At 36.7% G+C, this 19,441-nt stretch overlaps 2 protein-coding genes and 1 long non-coding RNA gene across 3 annotated transcripts in view; 2 read left to right on the top strand and 1 right to left on the bottom strand.

The window, feature by feature from the left end:
- Positions 1–19,441, top strand: part of LOC144649283 (uncharacterized) — a 120,764-nt gene that overhangs the window by 78,586 nt on the left and 22,737 nt on the right. The gene's annotated exons all lie outside the window — the stretch shown is intronic.
- On the bottom strand, positions 3,281–9,904 carry LOC144649272 (uncharacterized). The gene is made up of 3 exons (XR_013569871.1): positions 9,477–9,904; positions 9,011–9,136; positions 3,281–4,914 (listed from the first exon to the last, which is right to left on the bottom strand). It is a non-coding gene; the product is annotated as an uncharacterized LOC144649272 (long non-coding RNA).
- LOC144649294 (uncharacterized) lies at positions 11,050–15,849 on the top strand. Its single transcript, XM_078508769.1, has 6 exons — positions 11,050–11,425; positions 11,905–11,946; positions 13,995–14,059; positions 14,150–14,230; positions 14,646–14,762; positions 15,269–15,849. Exons 1-6 carry the CDS (start codon positions 11,208–11,210, stop codon positions 15,742–15,744), a joined length of 999 nt encoding a protein of 332 aa, XP_078364895.1. The 5' UTR covers positions 11,050–11,207; the 3' UTR covers positions 15,745–15,849.

The following is a 19,441-nucleotide window of genomic DNA, read 5'->3' on the forward strand; positions in this document are numbered from 1 at the left end:
ACGCGACTTAAATTAACGCGAATTGTTGAAATTCGCGTTAATTTCATGACGCGTTCATTTCCTATAATAAGGTAAGCGTCATTATTTTATTTTACAGCACGGGTCAAACGAAGATAGAATGCTGCAAAATGAAAATTACACATACACTTTCTCCCCCTTTCCAATTAAAGTTAGTGGTTTCTTTGCTTTTACATAAGCTTGATTTGCAACAGTTTTCAGCACACTACTTAAGAATGGCAATAAGTTGTCTTCAGTTAAAGCTTCAGGGCCTTAACTAGCAAGAGGCAAGACAAGGCACTTGCCTTGTCTATAGATCTTAACTCAAAATGAAGAAAAGAGACACGTTTAGGTGAAAAAATAATCCATAATTGAACCTGATTGATTTTTCTGAATAAATACCTCATAAAAATGCTTAAAATAGTTGTTTAGAGCATTAAGATTACAAAATTTTCTTTCCAGACCCCGCTAACGGCTTTTGCCTTCGACACTCACAACTTTTCCCTTGTCTATGACAAAATTATGGCTACGGCCATGAGCTAAGAAGGTTCTTTGATTTTCTTCAGTGCTATACCTTTCAAACGGTACTCATGGATTTGACAGAATCAGCAAGAATTAATCAGGTTGTCAAACTTTGAAACTGAAGAAAGAAAAAGAGAAAGCAAAGAACTTGGGCGCACTAAAAAGGCAGACTGAAATGTTTGCACTGGATCTAAAGGTAAATAATAAAACAATAGGTGTCAGATTTTAACTCCGTCTCAGTGGAGTGTTATTTGCATAAATGCGTTAACACCAATAAACAAATATACTGGCCCGCATGGATAACTTTAACCCCCGATACATATTACATCAGTTGAATCAAGACCCGTGATCGAGATGACTCCTAAAGGAAATCGGTTTGAAGACCGTGTTTCGCGTTTTTCCTTAATATTCCTATTTTTCTTCTGTATCGTGGTATTTTTACTTGGGATTGTATTTATTTATTTGAACGTGAACGATCGAATTAGCAAGCTCGAACAAAAAGACTTTCCCGCGAACAGCGGCGTCTCAAAATTCACCGGGTCATTGAGCAAGAAAAAGAGCCGGGATAGATGGCTTGGAACTTGATGATTATGAAGGTAAATTTAATTTTGTATGTATGTATGTATATTTCTTTGGAAACGATTTCCTTGGAGGTGGCCAAAATGTAGGTACACTAAGAAGTGCAGAGGTTAAAGTAAATAAATGATCTGAGCACTTGAAAAGAGTGGAAGGAAATTTTGAAAATTGGCCTGTTAGTGTCCACGAATGTCGGACTTTATTCTGATATCTGTGAATTCGATCTCACGAAAAATATTCACGGCTCGATGAAACCTAGGGATTCTTTTAATCCTACCTTAAATAACCTATTATTATTTTGCATCATGTATGCTACAGTATTTGAATGAACATTCCATTGAAACGAACAAACAAGGTTTTTCGAAGTTTTTTTAGCTTCAACCACGAATCTGTGGCAAATAAGCCGGTGAAAGTCACTAGTAATCCATAACAATCCGAGGCTTGAACATAAATTTTAGAAACTTATAAATTAAGCCTACGAAAGAGTGAGCTAAAATGAAATGTTCAGCTTTTATTGATTCATATCCATCACGAAGAATCTATTTAATCTTTGTTTTGATTTTTTAATTCAGATCATAAACGCAAGGACAAGAAACGCCTGATTTCGCCGTTTGTCAGAGAAAATTTTCAACCTGCTGGGCAGGGACTCATGGAAACCGTCTGACTGAATTGCATGTTCACATGGTAGCGCTGTAATCCTTTCAACCCCTTTTTCCCGTCACTATATATAGCTACTCATGCATTCTCTCAACAAACTGATGTACGCAAAACTGCGTGCCTTTCTTCATTGGAAGGCACTCTAAGCTTGGCAGGCTCCTTGTTGTCATTTACCCCTACAGAAATCAGCATCAAGTTCCGAAGAATTCAACAATTTCATCAGCAATTTGTGAACTCTCGAAGGAAGTACGGTGATTCAATTCTGCCCTCGATCAAGAATGATCCGAATAGTTTAGTCAGTGATTTTGTTGAAAACGGACAAAGGTTGCGGTCAAGTGAAAGGACTTAAATGCCATATCATAAACGATACCATCATCCCAAGTTATTCAGTTAGATATCTTACTAAAAGGACTACATTTTTAGTCAATGTATAATTATGTAAACAATATGGTATACGTAGGCAACTTGGAAAATAATACAAATTAAGGAAAATGTTAAACAGGGTGAAAATGCGAGAAGCGTTTCGCAATCATTTTTACAGCCATGACAAACGTATTTAGTGTATGAATCATTGAAGGATTATTACACACGGTTTCCATTGGCTGTTATGTAAGGAATCTTCACCATTATAATCACTTGCCTTTATTTGAGACAGTGCGCGTGGTGGAGAGTCGAATTGTATTCCATCATAATAAAAAGATGTCACATTGAAGTACTAAAGAATCTTGAATCTGTCGATAGCCGCCCTGTTACTAAAGGCTATTATACTCTATAGTGGTTCCATTTCCCACCGTTATCAGCAACTTGAATGAGTCGAGATTTATAGGTTTGTAGCTATTGTCAATATCCATTGATTTATTATTCCTCCTTTTAAAATAACTGAATCGCGCAGTTTATTTCATCAAAGTATTGCAGTCATTCAAAAACTAATATATAGATTTAGGCAAGCCTAAAAGCGGAGCTCCCCAGTTAATTATTTTGCACTTTATTGAAACCTGAATTCAAGCCATTGTACAATTTAAGGCTAAGAATATAATATTCGTTTTAATTTTTTTTTATAAATTTTAATATTGTTACTTACTTTTTTTTACCGTGTCCCGGGGGGGGGGGGGGAGAGGTACTCCCTAAAATTTACTCAAGGGGTGTGCCACTGAGTCGCTGAGACTCTGGACCTGTTCCAGAGAAAAACGGCTCAATTTGCGACCCTGTTCCAGACAAACAGTGCAAAATAGGTACCCTGTTCCAGACAATATCCACAATGAAAAATATATGAAGATAGATATAAAAACACTAGCGTACATCACAAAGCGCTCACTTGACTTTGTCTGTGGCTTGGAGAAAAACCAATGAGAGGAGCGGATTTTCATAGCTAAACTTGATAGTGTTCCACAGTCAAAAGAGTGATTTGTATACCCTGTTTCAGAGTCAGAGAGGCAAAAGGCACACCCTGTTGAGCAGCACATACCCGTATAGCCCTTATATGGGAGTACCGTATACAGCAACACCAAATAAGCCGAGAACAAACAAATCAATCAAAACGTTTTAATTCCACCGACAGCATTATGATCCAGAAGTCTGGATGGGAAATTATGCTGCAAAACGGGTAATTATGTAACCTTCGAAGATAAGGAGGGGGTAGTAGGGCTGCATGTTGGGGTAGATAGGCATATCACGTGGTAAATTAGCAAAGCACTTAACATTTAGAGTATATAGGAAATAATATACATCTACATTAAGAATATGGTTAATTTTCTTTTTTTCATTCATTCGTTTTTATTTTCACTATTTGCCTATATTTTAATTTTGAATGGAAATGGCAGAGGTCATACATGTAGCAAAGGGTTTACAGCATATTGCCATAAGCTAATGCCAAGCAAACCGGAGTGAAAGCTAACCACAAGCAAACTAGAGTGAAAGCTAATCCCAAGCACACCGGATGAATAAAGCTAACTGCGAACAAACAGGGGTGAACCTAACTACAAGCAAACCGGAGTGAAACTAACTGGAAGCAAAGAAGGGACATTCTGTAACCCCATCCCACCCCCCTCGCCCCCCCCCCCCAAAAAAAAAGGATGATAGCACCTTTTTTACTTTTACATGTCTTTTTGAGTCCCCTTCCTCTTAAGGGGTTTCACTTCACTTACAGAAATAAAAAAAAAAAAAATTCTGGGAAGATAGAATATTGTTTGTGTGTCTCAAACTCAGTTTTGTTCTTTGATTACGCAGAAAAAATAGAATCATGTTTGCTTGTGTATAAAACTATGCAAGAAAAAAAGCATCAATACTTTGACTGCTCTTTTAAAAATTTGTATGCTTTATTGTACACATTTTTGTGGAGTCATGTTGCCCATTCGTCATGAAGTTCACAAAGTAAGCAAATGAGTCACAATTTGGTTGCTTCATGGTACCTAATGGATACTGCAAATTTAATCTGGCTTTAGAATATTTCACTAATTTTAACATTATAGCTGTTCTTATAAATTGTACGCAGCATACAACACATAAGAATGAAATTGGTATTGCATATTGCTTGCAATCACGATTTTAACCTCTATACTTAAGAATTACACCAGTTTCAGCATTACCAATCCAAATTCAAATTATTACATTGTTTTTTACCTCCACTACCTCCCCCAAGGTCAACCAAAGATCTTATGATATACAGTAATTAGACAACTACATGTAAGTCCTGTGTAGTCGAGGGCTCAAAATATTTGGACACTTACAGGTCATGTTAACCGGCCAAAGAGATTTTAGCTTGGTCACATGTGGTTTCTTACCAGCCAAAACATTGAAAATAGCAATTTTAAACTCCCATTCATTTCTGCTGTTACTGTTTTGGCTGCATAAATTATTCTTAAAAAGATCACTTCATAATGCCCTTGTTACATCTAAAAAGATGTGAAAGAGACAGGTCAATCAAGAAGTTGTTTTCTGAAGTACACTGTAAATACGTTAACATTTAAAATATAAACTTTGCTCATTTGCAGCTTTTCTTGATTTCAATTTACATGTAATTTACTAGTCTCTTGAAAATGGCATCATGAAGACACCCAAACATCAAGCTGGATAATCTTAATCCTTCCTGTTTTCTTTTGATGTCCTTGTCCACATTCTGTTTTTGTGTCTGTGGCTCTGCAAATTCTGAAATTCATGTTAACCCTGAAAAAAGTCAAATGCCACAGATTAAATTAAAATTGATTAATTGGTATGAAAATCAATAATTTATAAAACAAAACACTTAACGCAAGCTTGTATAAAGTGAAGCAAAACTACTGGATGCGAAAGGATACCTTATATATTTAACAGAGATGTATCAGCACAGACTATTTTTTTTACTGATAACTGCGAAGTCAACTACAGAAAAAAAAACCGGTAACTCGAACTCGGATAACTCGAACAACCTTGCTAACTCAAACTCACTTCCATTTCCCTTGGATTTGACCCCACTTTTCAGTCATTTTTACTCGGTTAAATTCGAACTCGGATAACTCGAAAACCCCGCTAACTCGAACTAAATTTTGTTTCCCTTGAACAAAATTTGGGTCAAACTTTTTACGCTGATAACTCGAATTCCAGAACTTGCAACTCGCAACGGTTGCCCATTGATTATAGCAATGAACAGATCATGTATTTGACAGTCATTTTCCACTCTTAACAAAAGAATGTGTGGTCGCTTTAGAGTTTCTGGCAAGATAAGTTCAATTTGCACAGTACTGTATACTGAAGTGCTTAAAAATCAGTAAACTATCAATTATTAACTTGGCAAATAAAATATTCAATCAACCCCGCTAAATCGAAAAACCCCGCTAACTCGAACTCATTTTCGTTTCCCTTCAGAGTTCGAGTTAGCAGGGTTCTACTGTAAATATTTCAGGACCTGAACAATCGATGAAAATCGATGATCGGAAAATCAATCGATCAATCGATGACAATCGATTAATTACTGTTGATTGGCATCGATTGGCATCGGCCAATCGATGATCAATCGATAATCACACTTTGGTGGTCGCGAACTTCATCGATTGCCATCGATTGGCATTAAACACACAATCAATCCGAAGCATGAAGTAAATACTTACATATGTTGTTTTGTAAAAAAAAATAATAAAGCTCCTTTCCATTGAGATGAAGTTTACATCATAAGCTTTAATGTTTCTGTTTTTCATTCCAGTTTCCTACTGTTTGCTAGCGCTAGAATTCCAAAGACACTTCGTTATTCGTGACCGAGTCAAAAATGGCGGACGTGACAGGCGAAACTCATCACCAGACTCCCACTGTTGTCTCGTTTTCGTTCCGACGTACGGACGACGTATTTTTGAGTTCTCTCTGCTACTGTTTGATTTGAAATATTTCGGACGAGCGAGAAAATGTTTATGGACTACAAGACAGAGTTTTAGAAAAATTACATTGTACTTAGACAGCGAGGAATTCTGTAAGTTGCGATTTCTATTTACTTTGCCAGGAGTTGGTTCGAAAGCAAACCAGACCGAAAAGCGTACGCTTCGTTGATGGAGGCGAATAAGACTTAAGCTCAAAACGTTTGTTTTAAATAATTATTGCCTTATTACTGTTAAGTTAGTAAGTTTCTCGTTGTATTGACATTTCTTGGAAAGGTTATCATTGTTGTTGCTAATAAAATATAACATACAAGAGAGACCGTGTGTTTTAAAGTAAACATATTTATCAAATACTAGTCAAATAAAAAACGATGGCAGTTAAATGATCGATTGAATTGGTAATCGATGATATTGATAATCGATGAAAATCGATGTTAGTTAATTGATCGATTGTCATCGATTATCGATGAAATTGATAATCGATGACAATCGATAATCACAAAAACTTTAGCGATCGATTGTTCATCGATTATCAATATCAATCGATTAATTGATATCGATTGTCATCGATTGTTATCGATTGCCATCGATTATCGATTCCATCGATTGTTCAGGTCCTGATATTTTAATAAACTCAAAGCATCACTGCAAACCCTTACACTCCCTCTTTAAAAGGCTTGACCTTTAAATACTCCCCCCTCCCCTCTACCCCTATATATACATGTACATGCATTGGAAAAACATTGCCACATCTTAAAAGCTTTTTTCTTAACAGTAATACACCGATTTCACAAATGGCGGACGCGCGGAAAAAAACTGGTACGAGACATGAAAACGAGGCGTTTTAGGATAAACAACTTTCGTGTTACAAGGGGAATAGAGTGAAAATTACGCGAGTTCTGAAGTTTTTGTTTGTTAAACGGGGAAATAGACCGCTTTCCTTCCAAATTTTCGAGATTAAGGAATTAGTTTACAGTCTAGTAATTATTCTTGTTTCCGTGTTGCAAGCAGAAAGGGACCGTAGATCTGCAGGGAAACAGAGTTAAAGTTTTTGTTTTCAAATGAAGCTTCGACAACTGTTGGCCGGTAAAATTTTACACGGACCGATATCGAAACTAATTTTCAGACGCTGTCAAGGTATGTTCTTTTCCAGACGCTGTCAAGGTACGTTCTTTTCACTTTTGTGAAAGCAAACGAAAAATGCTAACTCTGTCTCCTTGCGGATCTTTAGTAGAGCACGAAGACCGGCTTTAAAATATTAAACAGCAGCATTATGGGGACTTGACAAGTCAAACTTCAACTTCAGACACCTTGTCCGGTCACATATCCTTTAAGCAATTTTTATTTACTATTATTCCTTCGCTTTTTATTTTATTTTTTACTTCACAAAATACCTTTGTTGTGCTAAGGCAAATCGTTGAAATGTTGACAAATTAATTAAAAAGACGGAGACTACCGGTATTGAATTCCAATGCTATGATATGTTTCTTCTTTGTAATAAACCATTATATTTCAGAATACTTGATAAATAAATAAAAATCGCCTCCAATAATCTCAGCTTTATATAAATTAATGCGGAAGGCGTAAAAGCTTGTAAAATGAAGCGAAAGCGTGAATATTTGTTCTATCAGTTGGACCTTCGTCGTAGTTGCCTAGCACGTGATAAATTTCTTCCCGAGATTAAATTTCATGTCGTTCGACGCTGCAGAAGGAATTCCAGTAGATTTCACTAAATTTACAGAATTAATAGCCTTATTTTTCTTTCATGACTTGGGGAACATTGTGATGATCTTGTTCTCTGAAGATTGTGTTGAACATTTACTGTCCGCTTCACTTAATGTAAATCCTTTGCGTGGAGCCAACTGATGTTTTATTTTTAATCGAATTAGCCGCTTCAGTCTGTCTGAATTATTTGAATACAATTTTTTTTTCTAAAATGCAAAAATCTACTCCTACTAAGTCCAAAAAAAACTACTATTAAAGTCGACTGAGAATAACACGTTTTTATTGATGCGTTTCAGGTATGTATAGTGATCACGTATGGTTATTTCACCAGAAAAAAATAAAGAAACCGGCCCGAAAAATCATTGTTACGCATTTTTTTTCACAACGTACATGTATGCTTACAAAGGCAAAACATTTTGGCGTGTTTATTTTCGATATTCTTCAATGACTCACCAAAATCCTTAAGAAAATGTGTACACTCGTCTGGATACCGGAGCTTTCTTGAGGAGTCCGAGGTTTAAAATGTTTGGCGACCCGCCGTATTTCAAGCCATGTGCAGCCCAGGGTTTTGCTTAGAACCCGAAACAAAACGACAAATATTAGACCGCGAACTTATTTCGAACTCGGTTATCTCGAAATCAACCTAGAAAGCGATCTAATACCCCCATTTAACGGTGGAGAGCTTCAAAACTCCTGTAATTTTCCCTTTTCCCTTTGTAACACGAAAGTTGTTTATCCTAAAACGCCTCGTTTTCATGCTTCAGTACCAGTTCTTTTCCGCGCGTCCGCCATTTGTGAAATCGGTGTATACTAAGATTTTTAAAGATACACATTTAATTAATAATAAGTTTGCATGCACAGCTGCATACAGTGTCTAAAATGGCATGAATTTACTCACAAAGATTCCAGTTTTCCAGTAGTCATTAACCTTTGTTGTGTGCATTTTCCAAATTCCACAACAAGATTGTGATTTTTTTATGACAAATATAACATTTACTGTTGACATTCTGAATGAAACCAGCAAAACAGACCTCAAAATCTCAAAATTGTTGACATTGTTATGTAATCCACATGAACGCTCAATAGTGAACAGAACTACATGACAAGTGGATTATTTAATATATTTGGGAACGAAAGAGCTAAGTAATGAAGCTGAAGTTTATTTACTCTGACTAAATGAACAGTAATTTTACCTCCATCATGAATATCAATAAACTGCATACACTGAATCGATCTATTTCACTCGGAGTTAACGAAATTCCAGGTGCTTCGTGCAAACTGACATCACTTTCATTCTCATCTCAGCTGCTCTTCCAGCACTGTAAAACAAAATAATCATATCACAAGCATTTAAAAATCGTAAGCTTAATTTTCTTCGAGATGTGTTGAAGTGATATTCTTTGTGAATTCGTTCCTCGAAGGCCCAACAATTATTTGTTTACATAATCAAATCCTCCTATTTGATCAGTAAAACCTGGTAAAACTGAATTTTAAGGAATAGTATTTTTCAACATTGTTCATGTCACAAGCAAATGCTTAGTGGCGAAAGCAAGTAAAATGTGCCGTCAATATAAGCTTAAGTTTACTTTGCGTATAAAGTAAGCTTAAGACAAAACGTAGAGATATTAAATGACGGAAACACTGCAGTTTTGTACTCACCAGTTGGCCGCAGTAGGTACACTCGTCTGCTCGTTTTATCTCCGTTCCCTTGTTCTCCGCTATTTCTTTGCCTGTTTCCTCGGCACCTCTCTTGCTATTTTAGTCGCTTTTCTTCGCTACTTTGCTACCAGGTTCGACAGGCGCTTTGCTATACTTTTTCGCCTGCTTTCTGTCCGGGTTTTCTGGATCTCTCGCGATCTCTTTCCCGTCGCAAATCGCTTAAACCCTGTTTCCTCGAAGTTAAGTTTACCCTGCTCTCGTTTGTAGTCATCGGCATAACAAGGAGCCAAAATAAATGTGTTTGTCTCAAGTTCTAACTTTCAGACTAGCTGTTTAGACCTCACACTTTTTTTTCCTCACACTGCAAAATTATTTCGCGCCAGTACTGCGCGAGTTGTCAAGACCTTTCAAGATCCCGGATGTGCGCAACACCGTCGTACGTACGGACGCCGCCGTACGCGCCCGCGAGTCATGCCGCTAGCCATGATGACCATGAAAACTCGGATGCAGAGATTTCCTATTTTATTTCATGTGTTTTTTTTTTTTTCATGTGTTTTTTTTTTTATGGGTATGGTGCTCCGCTCTGCGGCCCTTACGGGCCGCTAAGGAGCTCCGCTAATAAGCGACTGAGGTTCGTTTTGCTTGAAATATTCAGTAAATATTAAGCGTTCTTTTACAGTCTGCAGAGAACACTAAAGATATTGTATCGTATTTTTTGAGCTTGAGACCATTCCTCATTATTTGCAATTTAATATACAGACAAAGGCTGTCACAGTCTTGTAAGTTGTCGCAAATTGTAAACTTTATTTTCGTTCTTAGTACTCATCAAAACGTTGCCTTACAGCGTAGAAGTTTAATAACAAAAGGCCTGAGGTTGGATATCCAAATATTAACGTTAAAGGTGTTCGGAAAAATGCTTTTCGGCGTTGCTCGTCACAAGGTATATCGCAATTGACAATTGACAATTTTACGCCTTGTTTACCTTCCACGAATGTTATTACACGTGGTAAGAATTTATTTTCACTAGCATTGCAGCAAAAAAGTCCAAAATAACTTCTACTTTCAGAAAGACAGTGAAAATCACAGGGCTGTCAAAATGAATGGATAGTGTTTTGCCAGCGTAAGGGTGAAAGTCTATTTCGATGATAATTCCGCCACGTTATGACAAATTGTCACGCAATGAAAATTTTTTTTAGAGTCCTCAATGTTTATATGGTCACTGCAATAGTTGCCAAAGTGAACAAAATGTCTGTATTTGACCTCTAAACAGGAGAACACTGGCGTGACTATTCCTTTGCTACACTAAAAGCTAAAGTTCCGATTCAAGACAAAATAAACCATTTTCCAACCGTGCCTGATTCGACTGGCCTCAAAAAACTTTTATCCTTATAATTATATAATATTATATATCTCCACTTTATAAAATAGCCAAAAAAAGCTTTAGACACCCGTGCATTATTTGTATTCTTTATCTTGTTTTTATGACAGTTTATTTTTTTTTTATTGTAATTCTAATTTAATGGCCCTAACAAACAAGAAAATTCTCGCCGATGACTCAATGTATTGTTTCCTCTAAACTACCAATCATGTTCCATATTTAACGAATAAGGTTTCATCGCAATTTCCCAACGTACACAACTTTCTTGAGGTGAAGAGAAGGTTTACTGAAATTGTTCGCAGCGTTAGGAATTAACTCCACGATTAAAAGCCTATTCAAAGCCAAAGTCCGCTATGAAGCTTTTCGCATCTCGCATCGGCCTGCTTTTCGCGGCGGTATTTACGATGTCTTGTGCTCTACATCGCATTTCTGCCATGGACGAAACTCTGGACGGTCTTCGCCGAGAAATGGAGGATGATGAAAAGCATCCCCAGCCGCTACGAGAACGACGATCCGTTAAAAATAATGCGACCCAGGATATTCTGAAACGACTGCAAGACATGGAGAAAAAGTATGTATCATTTTTTTGTAGTTTGCGACTTAAAGAACAAAACACAGAGTTACTGTAGTTACTGTAAAATGGATCATAAGTTCATCCCTAACGAAAACGTCTTTTCTAATAAAAAATTAAGTTGTGGCATTGATTCAGCTAACTTATTAAACTTTAACATGCTACAGACTGGATCAGTTGAAAAAAGAAAGACAATTTAATGATATATGAAACAAATCTTGATTCTTGATTCTTGAAAACAATTCATCAATAAGAAACTCCGGAACTAAAACAAATCTTAAAAATAGCGCGAATACCAAAGCATCAATAAGAAACTGAACTAAAACGCCTAAAACAAGTCTAAAGAATAGCGTGAATACCAAAGCAAAATTAATGTGCCTACTTACTGGTTATTTGTCAATTTGATTATCATTTGCCCTTCTCGAAAACTTGAAAACTTTAATTAGAGCATTTTTAACAGTCCTTTCCTTTTGTCACAGGCATAACGAAAGTACTAAGCGATTGAAAAAACTGGAGAAAAGGTTTGTAATAAAACAACACTCAGTTTACCGTATCAGATAGATTACCCTCTATTAATCCCAATCTGTAATCAAGATCTAATCTACGTCATACCTGCATATGAAGCCACCAGTACAGTATATGGGATTGTTTAGTCTAACTAATTTCAAGTAATGTGTTCTAATAAATATAAATTTACGTCTTAAAAATATCACGGAATCTTTCGCTGTAGTTTGTGTAGTTGCTGTAGTTTGTGTAGTTGCTGCAGTTTGTGTAGTTGCTGTAGTTTGTGTAGTTGCTGTAGTTTGTATTGTTGCTGTAGTTTGTGTAGTTGCTGTAGTTTGTGAAGTTGCTGTAGTTTCTGTAGTTTGTGTAGTTGCTGTAGTTTGTGTAGTTGCTGTAGTTTGTGTTGTTGTTGTAGTTTGTGTAGTTGCTGTAGTTGCTGTAGTTTGTGTAGTTGCTGTAGTTTGTGTAGTTGCTGTAGTCTGTGTAGTTGCTGTAGTTTGTGAAGTTGCTGTAGTTTCTGTAGTTTGTGTAGTTGCTGTAGTTTGTGTAATTGCTGTAGTTTGTGTTGTTGTTGTAGTTTGTGTAGTTGCTGTAGTTGCTGTAGTTTGTATAGTTGCTGTAGTTTGTGTAGTTGCTGTAGTCTGTGTAGTTGCTGTAGTTTGTGTAGTTACTGTAGTTTGTGTAGTTGCTGTAGTCTGTGTAGTTGCTGTAGTTTGTGTAGTTACTGTAGTTTGTGTAGTTACTGTAGTTTGTGTAGTTGCTGTAGTTTGTGTAGTTATTCAGTAGATTGTGTTGTTGCTGTAGTTTGTGTAGTTACTGTAGTTTGTGTTGTTGCTGTAGTCTGTGTAGTTGCTGTAGTTTGTGTAGTTTGTGTAGTTGCTGTAGTTTGTGTAATTGCTGTAGTTTGTGTAGTTACTGTAGTTTGTGTAGTTGCTGTAGTTTTTGTGTAGTTGCTGTAGTTTGTGAAGTGGCTGTAGTTTATGTAGTTGCTGTAGTTTGTGAAGTGGCTGTAGTTTGTGTAGTTGCTGTAGTTTCTGTAGTTGCTGTAGTTTGTTTAGTTGCTGTAGTTTGTGTAGTTACTGCAGTTTGTGTAGTTGCTGTAGTTTGTGTAGTTGCTGTAGTTTGTGTAGTTGCTGCAGTTTGTGTAGTTGCTGCAGTTTGTGTAGTTGCTGTAGTTTGTGTAGTTGCTGTAGTTTGTATTGTTGCTGTAGTTTGTGTAGTTGCTGTAGTTTGTGTAGTTGCTGTAGTTTGTGTAGTTGCTGTAGTTTGTATTGTTGCTGTAGTTTGTGTAGTTGCTGTAGTTTGTGAAGTTGCTGTAGTTTCTGTAGTTGCTGTAGTTTGTGTAGTTGCTGTAGTTTGTTTAGTTACTGTAGTTTGTGTAGTTACTGCAGTTTGTGAAGTGGCTGTAGTTTGTGTAGTTGCTGTAGTTTGTGTAGTTGCTGTAGTTTGTGTAGTTACTGCAGTTTGTGATGGGGCTGTAGTTTGTGTAGTTACTGTAGTTTGTATAGTTGCTGTAGTTTGTGTAGTTGCTGTAGTTTGTGTAGTTGCTTTAGTTTGTGTAGTTGCTGCAGTTTGTGAAGTTTCTGTAGTTTGCTGTAATTTTTGTAGTTACTGTAATTTGTGTAGTTGCTGTAGTTTGTGTAGTTGCTGTAGTTTGTGTAGTTACTGCAGTTTGTGTAGTTGCTGTAGTTTGTGTAGTTGCTGTAGTTTGTGTACATGTAGTTGCTGCAGTTTGAGAAGTTTCTGTAGTTTGCTGTAATTTTTGTAGTTACTGTAATTTGTGTAGTTGCTGTAGTTTTGGTAGCTACTGTAGTTTGCATAGTTGCTGTAGTTTGTGTAGTTCACAGTTTGTGAAGTTGCTGTAGTTTGTGTAGTTGCTGTAGTTTGTGTAGTTGCTGTAGTTTGTGTAGTTGCTGTAATTTGTGTAGTTGCTGTAGTTTGTGTAGTTGCTTTAGTTTGTGTACTTGCTGCAGTTTGTGAAGTTGCTGTAATTTGTGTAGTTGCTGTAGTTTGTGTAGTGTTTTTCTGAATATAAAAATTAATTGTAATAAATAAATTTCTGTAGAATTGAAGTACTGCTACAGCCCGGCAAATCTGGCTATTCGTGGTTCTTGTCCAAGTACTTTCAAGGTGCGTAACCTAAATTTATCACTTAAATTAGAGTTTGTTTTTCATTTTTGATTCGTGTAATCAACACTCTCCTATTCCTTTCTGTTTCAGAGCGGGACAACCGAAATAACGGACTGGGCTTTTTTGGAATGCGTGGCCCTCCTGGTAGACCTGGGCAAACTGGGCCAAAAGGTATGCATTAGAAATCGCTTTTAAGAGTAATAAGAAAGCCGCATGCACAGTGAGTAAGATAAACTTGTAAAGCTTGAAAAATAGAAACCTTTGTATAGGGCATATACCTAAAGCAGAAAACAGAAGGTGTAATACAATATTAAAAAAACATAAACTAGAAGAAACAACGAACTGGAGTTAGCTGCAAGAAATGTGGTGCTCGCCAATTGCAAGATGAGCTAAGATGAAATGTTTAATTTATGAATTTATTTGTAAAAAAAAAAAAAACGATTTCTTTAGTCTGATTGTATGGAAAATGTTACTGAAGTAGTGTATAGTCAATATTAACGGCAAGAAAAGGTCAACGAATCAAACAGACAGTATTTGGCTTGTAAAACGCTATTGAAGCTAAGCAAGCAGACTTTATTGTTTACAGGAGAGTCAGGCAAACCAGGAACACCAGGGCAAAAAGGCCAAGACGGGAAGTCTGGGGTGCAGTATGTTCGCTGGGGAAGAACCACATGTCCTAGTGGTGCTGAGATTGTTTACAAAGGTAAGACGAGACTTATAAGGACAATGTTGTGACACGATTTTATATCACTACGGAAAAATTGAAAAAGGAAAACCAGGTCTCTTTCCCTTTCTCCCAGGTTAACCAATAAATTAGTTCTCGTTTATAAAATACAATAACAGCTACAACTTTTTGTTTGGTATGCCCATAAAACAAAATAAAGCAAAATTAAAAAGAAACAAGATTAAATTATCAAGATTTTTATTCAAATAAGCATAGAATCAAAGAATAGCTCATTAGGTATTTTACAAAATGTATTTATTACAAGTTTAAACACATTAGGTTACAATCGACACTACGAAAAAGATTAAGTGCTTGAAAATAAGCAAAACTTAGTTTTCGACTTATTTTTTCAGTAACACTTGATACACTTGACAAGTATTAAATCGAAACCAAAACATGTAATCGTATAACATGTAGAATAATGAACAAATTTAACCATTGTTTTGGATATTTAAGAATAACGATTATCTTTTTTATGTCGTTAGGTAGAATTGGTGGTGAAAGTACTGGTCACCAAGGCGGCGGAGTAAATTACCTGTGTCTTCCGCTCAATCCGAAGTATGACAGATACAAGGACGGATGGCAAGCCTCGGGATACGTGTATGGCTCTGAGTATCAAGTCAGCGATAACGTCATATTTAAGAAGAACGTCCATGACTATGAGGCACCATGCGCGGTTTGCTTCGCCAATTCACGTGGTTCAATGCTTATGATGCCCGCACGGAATGATTGTCCATCTGGCTGGACTGAGGAGTATCATGGGTACTTGATGACTGAATACTACAACCACAAGAAGCAACGCGACTTCATCTGTGTTGACGGAGACCCAGATTATGTCCCTGGTACCAAGGCGAACAAGGATGGTGCCTTACTGTACCCCGTGCAAGGACAGTGTGGCTCACTACCGTGCGGTCCATACGTCGCCGGGAGAGAGTTCACTTGCGCTGTGTGTACCAAGTGACGAGAAGATTGTCATGACAGGGGCTACCAAAAGGCGCAAAAAAAAAAAAAAACAGAACAATGATTTCGTAGACTGTCTTGATTTAATGTATCGTAAAACTGAACATAAACTAGAAATTTCAGACAAAGATGTAAGCCATGATAAAGTTCGCTGCTTTTAGTACCATGCAAACGGGCGATACACATGGATGTAGTGTATTTTAACTAGAATAAACTAATATAGTAAAATCACTCAAAATGTTGTCTTGTTTGCTTCTCTGCCATTTCGTCTCCAGAGCCTGTGATCCAGTTTGTTAACGCCAAAAATATAAGTGATACCAATTCAGTTGCTGACTGCTGTATTGAGGACCCTAGCTATATTGCAGCAACTTCTAATGCCGAGAAAGCAGCACTCTATTCAAACCGCTAAATTTGCAATCGATTGATCAAGCGCTTTACTGAGCAGGAAATACGCAACTTCCCGGGCTTTCATGTAGACCATAGATCGCCTGAGTGGAGGAAAACTTTAAGGGAGACATACCGCGGGACAGTTGCTTGCTTTCGATAAACTTTTCCCGCTAAACCTTTGTGCGGACGAGTGAAGAAATCCCTTCTAGCTGGCAGTAGCTGGAAAGATCAGACTTATCAGTGGAGTATGCTCGAACTAATGTACATGTCGTAGAAACGGAAAGAACTATTAGGCTAACACTAATGCAAGTTTCCGCAGTATGGCGTTGATACAAGATAAGATTTTCAAGCAAAAAGAAATATTTCAGCATAAATCGGGTGTCATGATGGCATTAATTAAACGTCAATATTAAAAACTGGCGTACACCCCTGCTTGAACGACGGAGGACAAGACTAAACGAGAGTTTGAACATGTACACATCTTCCACCTGTGTGGTTACATGGTCATATAAGCTTATAAAACTGCTCCCGCACACTTTTATCACAGAAAAAACTTAACCAATGCGACAATATTTATACTTCGCTTTTTTTTTGCTTAAAAAATAGCCATAACTCCCGATTTAAGAAGGCTTCAATAGTTATTTTATATTAATAATCGTCGTCACCTTCGGGGTTAAGAAATGTATCGCACAGCAAGCTAAAGAGTGAAGAAATTTGTTTGAAGTTATGGTGTTTATAATACAAGTTGCTGAAGGGTTCCTTTTTTTTAATTTTTAATTTTTAAAATTTCAAATTGCGCCTGTCCACATTTGCTCACCATGATAAAAACATTGCTGTGATAACTGTGACAAAGCCACGATACAAATTATTATCGAAACAAAAAACACAGAGCTACATGTAGCATCAATAAATCAGCGCTGAATTGTATTAGTGAACCCTGGCTTTTGACACCTAAAACGTTTTGGCACTGTAGTTCAGTTTTAGTAAATAAGTAAAACTTAAACAATGCGACAATATTTATACTTCGCTGTTTTTTGCTTAAAAAATAGCCATTATTTAATAGCCGATTTAAGAAGGCTTCAATAGTTACAGTAGCAATTACTGACGAAATTTAAATTTCGTGAAGGGTTGAAACCACCCAAGCAGAGCTCGAGCAAGCAATTCACACTCTCGCTCTTACGTTTTGCCGCCAACTGTTTAGTGCTTTCATCTACTTCTATAGCTATTCTCGTTGAATTCGGGGTTTCTTACGTTTCATATATCGCATGTGTTACTATGAAAGTTTACAGATTTCCGGTTCGAGTCAACGGTGGAAACTGGGGATATTCTTTTGACGCTTTTTTTAACTGTATTTTAAGACCGTTTATCACATGTGTTGCCATGGTAGCGATGAGCCTCCTGTCAACGTCTAAAAAACTTAATTGGTGGCATTTTTTCGCGGTTTTTTAAACCTGCAATACTCTTTTAAGAGAATTTTATGGATTTTATTTTAAAAAAATGGCCTCCGCCAGATTACAAAAGTTCCACTACAATTTCCAGCAAATACTGAATGTTGTTTAATAACACAATATACTACTTATTATTTTATTGTATGAACCATTTTCATTTGCGCTAAGCTGCGTGCACTGTAGTTCAGTTTTAGTAAATACAAACCTTTGTATACATGAAATGATAGTCAGGGACGGTTAACAAGTCCGGCCGTCAAATTTCAATAAGTAGAATTCGAAAAATATTTCCATTCACATCAAATGTTTTTCTACAATAATAATTTGGCTAACCATGATAAAACATTGATCAATATAAATGTCAAAGCCACAGCCCATTATTTATAAAACAAAGAACACAGAGTCATTAATTAACAAGCTCGATCATGCGACGCATGATCGAGTCGATTCTCTGAAATGTACTGATATTTTATTTCTTTTGTTAGCCAAAACATGAGCATGGATGCTTTGTATGCATGCATGTGTAACGATATCACTGTGATATCGAGTCAGTTAAATTTCAATAAGTTAGTCAAATGTTGTTGATATACAGTTGCATGGCGCCTGTTTACAATTTACTGTTCTCAATTAATTATTATCATATACTATGATAACCTCAAAGCGTGCATATGCATTATGATAATAACTGTAGCGAGGCAAGTGTTTTCAGTAACTTTTTCCCAAATTCAAATTTGAATTTCCAGAATTTTATAAAACGACCAGGAAAGAGACCCATGCAAGCCATAGACTATAACGAACAGTCCCTCCTTTCCCCTGACGTTTTCAACCGAGAAATGTTTCAAAACAGAGAAATATATTCTTGATTAACAAAAACAAATCAATAAAGAATAAACTGGGTTTAGTTCATATTGCTGCACAATAGAAGACAACAGCGATAATTGACTGAGGCTGTTTCTATAGATACAGGTTGAAGGAAGGAATGACCTGGTCCCAATAAAGTCAGACTCCCCCACATCGTGACAAAACATTCCTAAAGACATTCCTAAAGACACGTGGAACCTACGAATAGTGTCCAATTTTGTTAAAAATCACAGTGAAAGTGTACTGAAGCGATAAACAAGTGATATTATTGTGATGTCATCAGGAACTTTAGATCTCAACTTGATGATTTTTTCTAGTTTTGTCGTTGTGGACTAGACCTAAAAATTATGATGGCTTCCTTTTTCCTTCAACAACAATTAATTTTATATCTTCATCTTGATGTACTAGGTGCACCAATTCTGCAATAAGCGGTTACGCACTTTTTACCGAAAAGCATTATAATCCCCGTTACAGTGTCCCTTTAACAACGTTTCTCCATTTCCATCTTCAGTCTTGAAAACGGGTGCATACAATTTACTCAGTATTTTCTGCTCATGGATCTCCAGTTCAGATTTTTTCGGGACGTTACTTACAACATTATAGCTGTCACAGAACAGACCACTGCGAAAAATGTAAGCGTCGACGCTGGGGCCAAACGGCCCTTAAAACGGTCATTTAGGGGCAAATGCTCTAATTTTGGTTTGTTTCAACATTTTTCTACCAAACTTTGCATGTTACCTTGGAATGTGGTCTTAATCATTCCTATTGCAAAAAAACTGTCAAAATGTCAAATTATGACGTCATATTTGATGACGTCACAAAAACGTGTTACACAAAGTTTATAATTTCATGCCATCAAATATGTCATTTGAAAGGGCGTGAGTAGGGGAGTATTATACTGAAAACCGTTCCTCGCTATGACAAATATTTCCTGAGTTATAACAATTTAAAGAAATTTCGCTGTCCCCCCCGGAACCATATTGGTTCTCTGAAATCAACCCCTTG

This window comes from Oculina patagonica, chromosome 4, assembly GCF_052425735.1.
Source record: "Oculina patagonica isolate OP01 chromosome 4, crgOcupat, whole genome shotgun sequence".
Classification (NCBI taxonomy): domain Eukaryota; kingdom Metazoa; phylum Cnidaria; class Anthozoa; order Scleractinia; family Oculinidae; genus Oculina; species Oculina patagonica.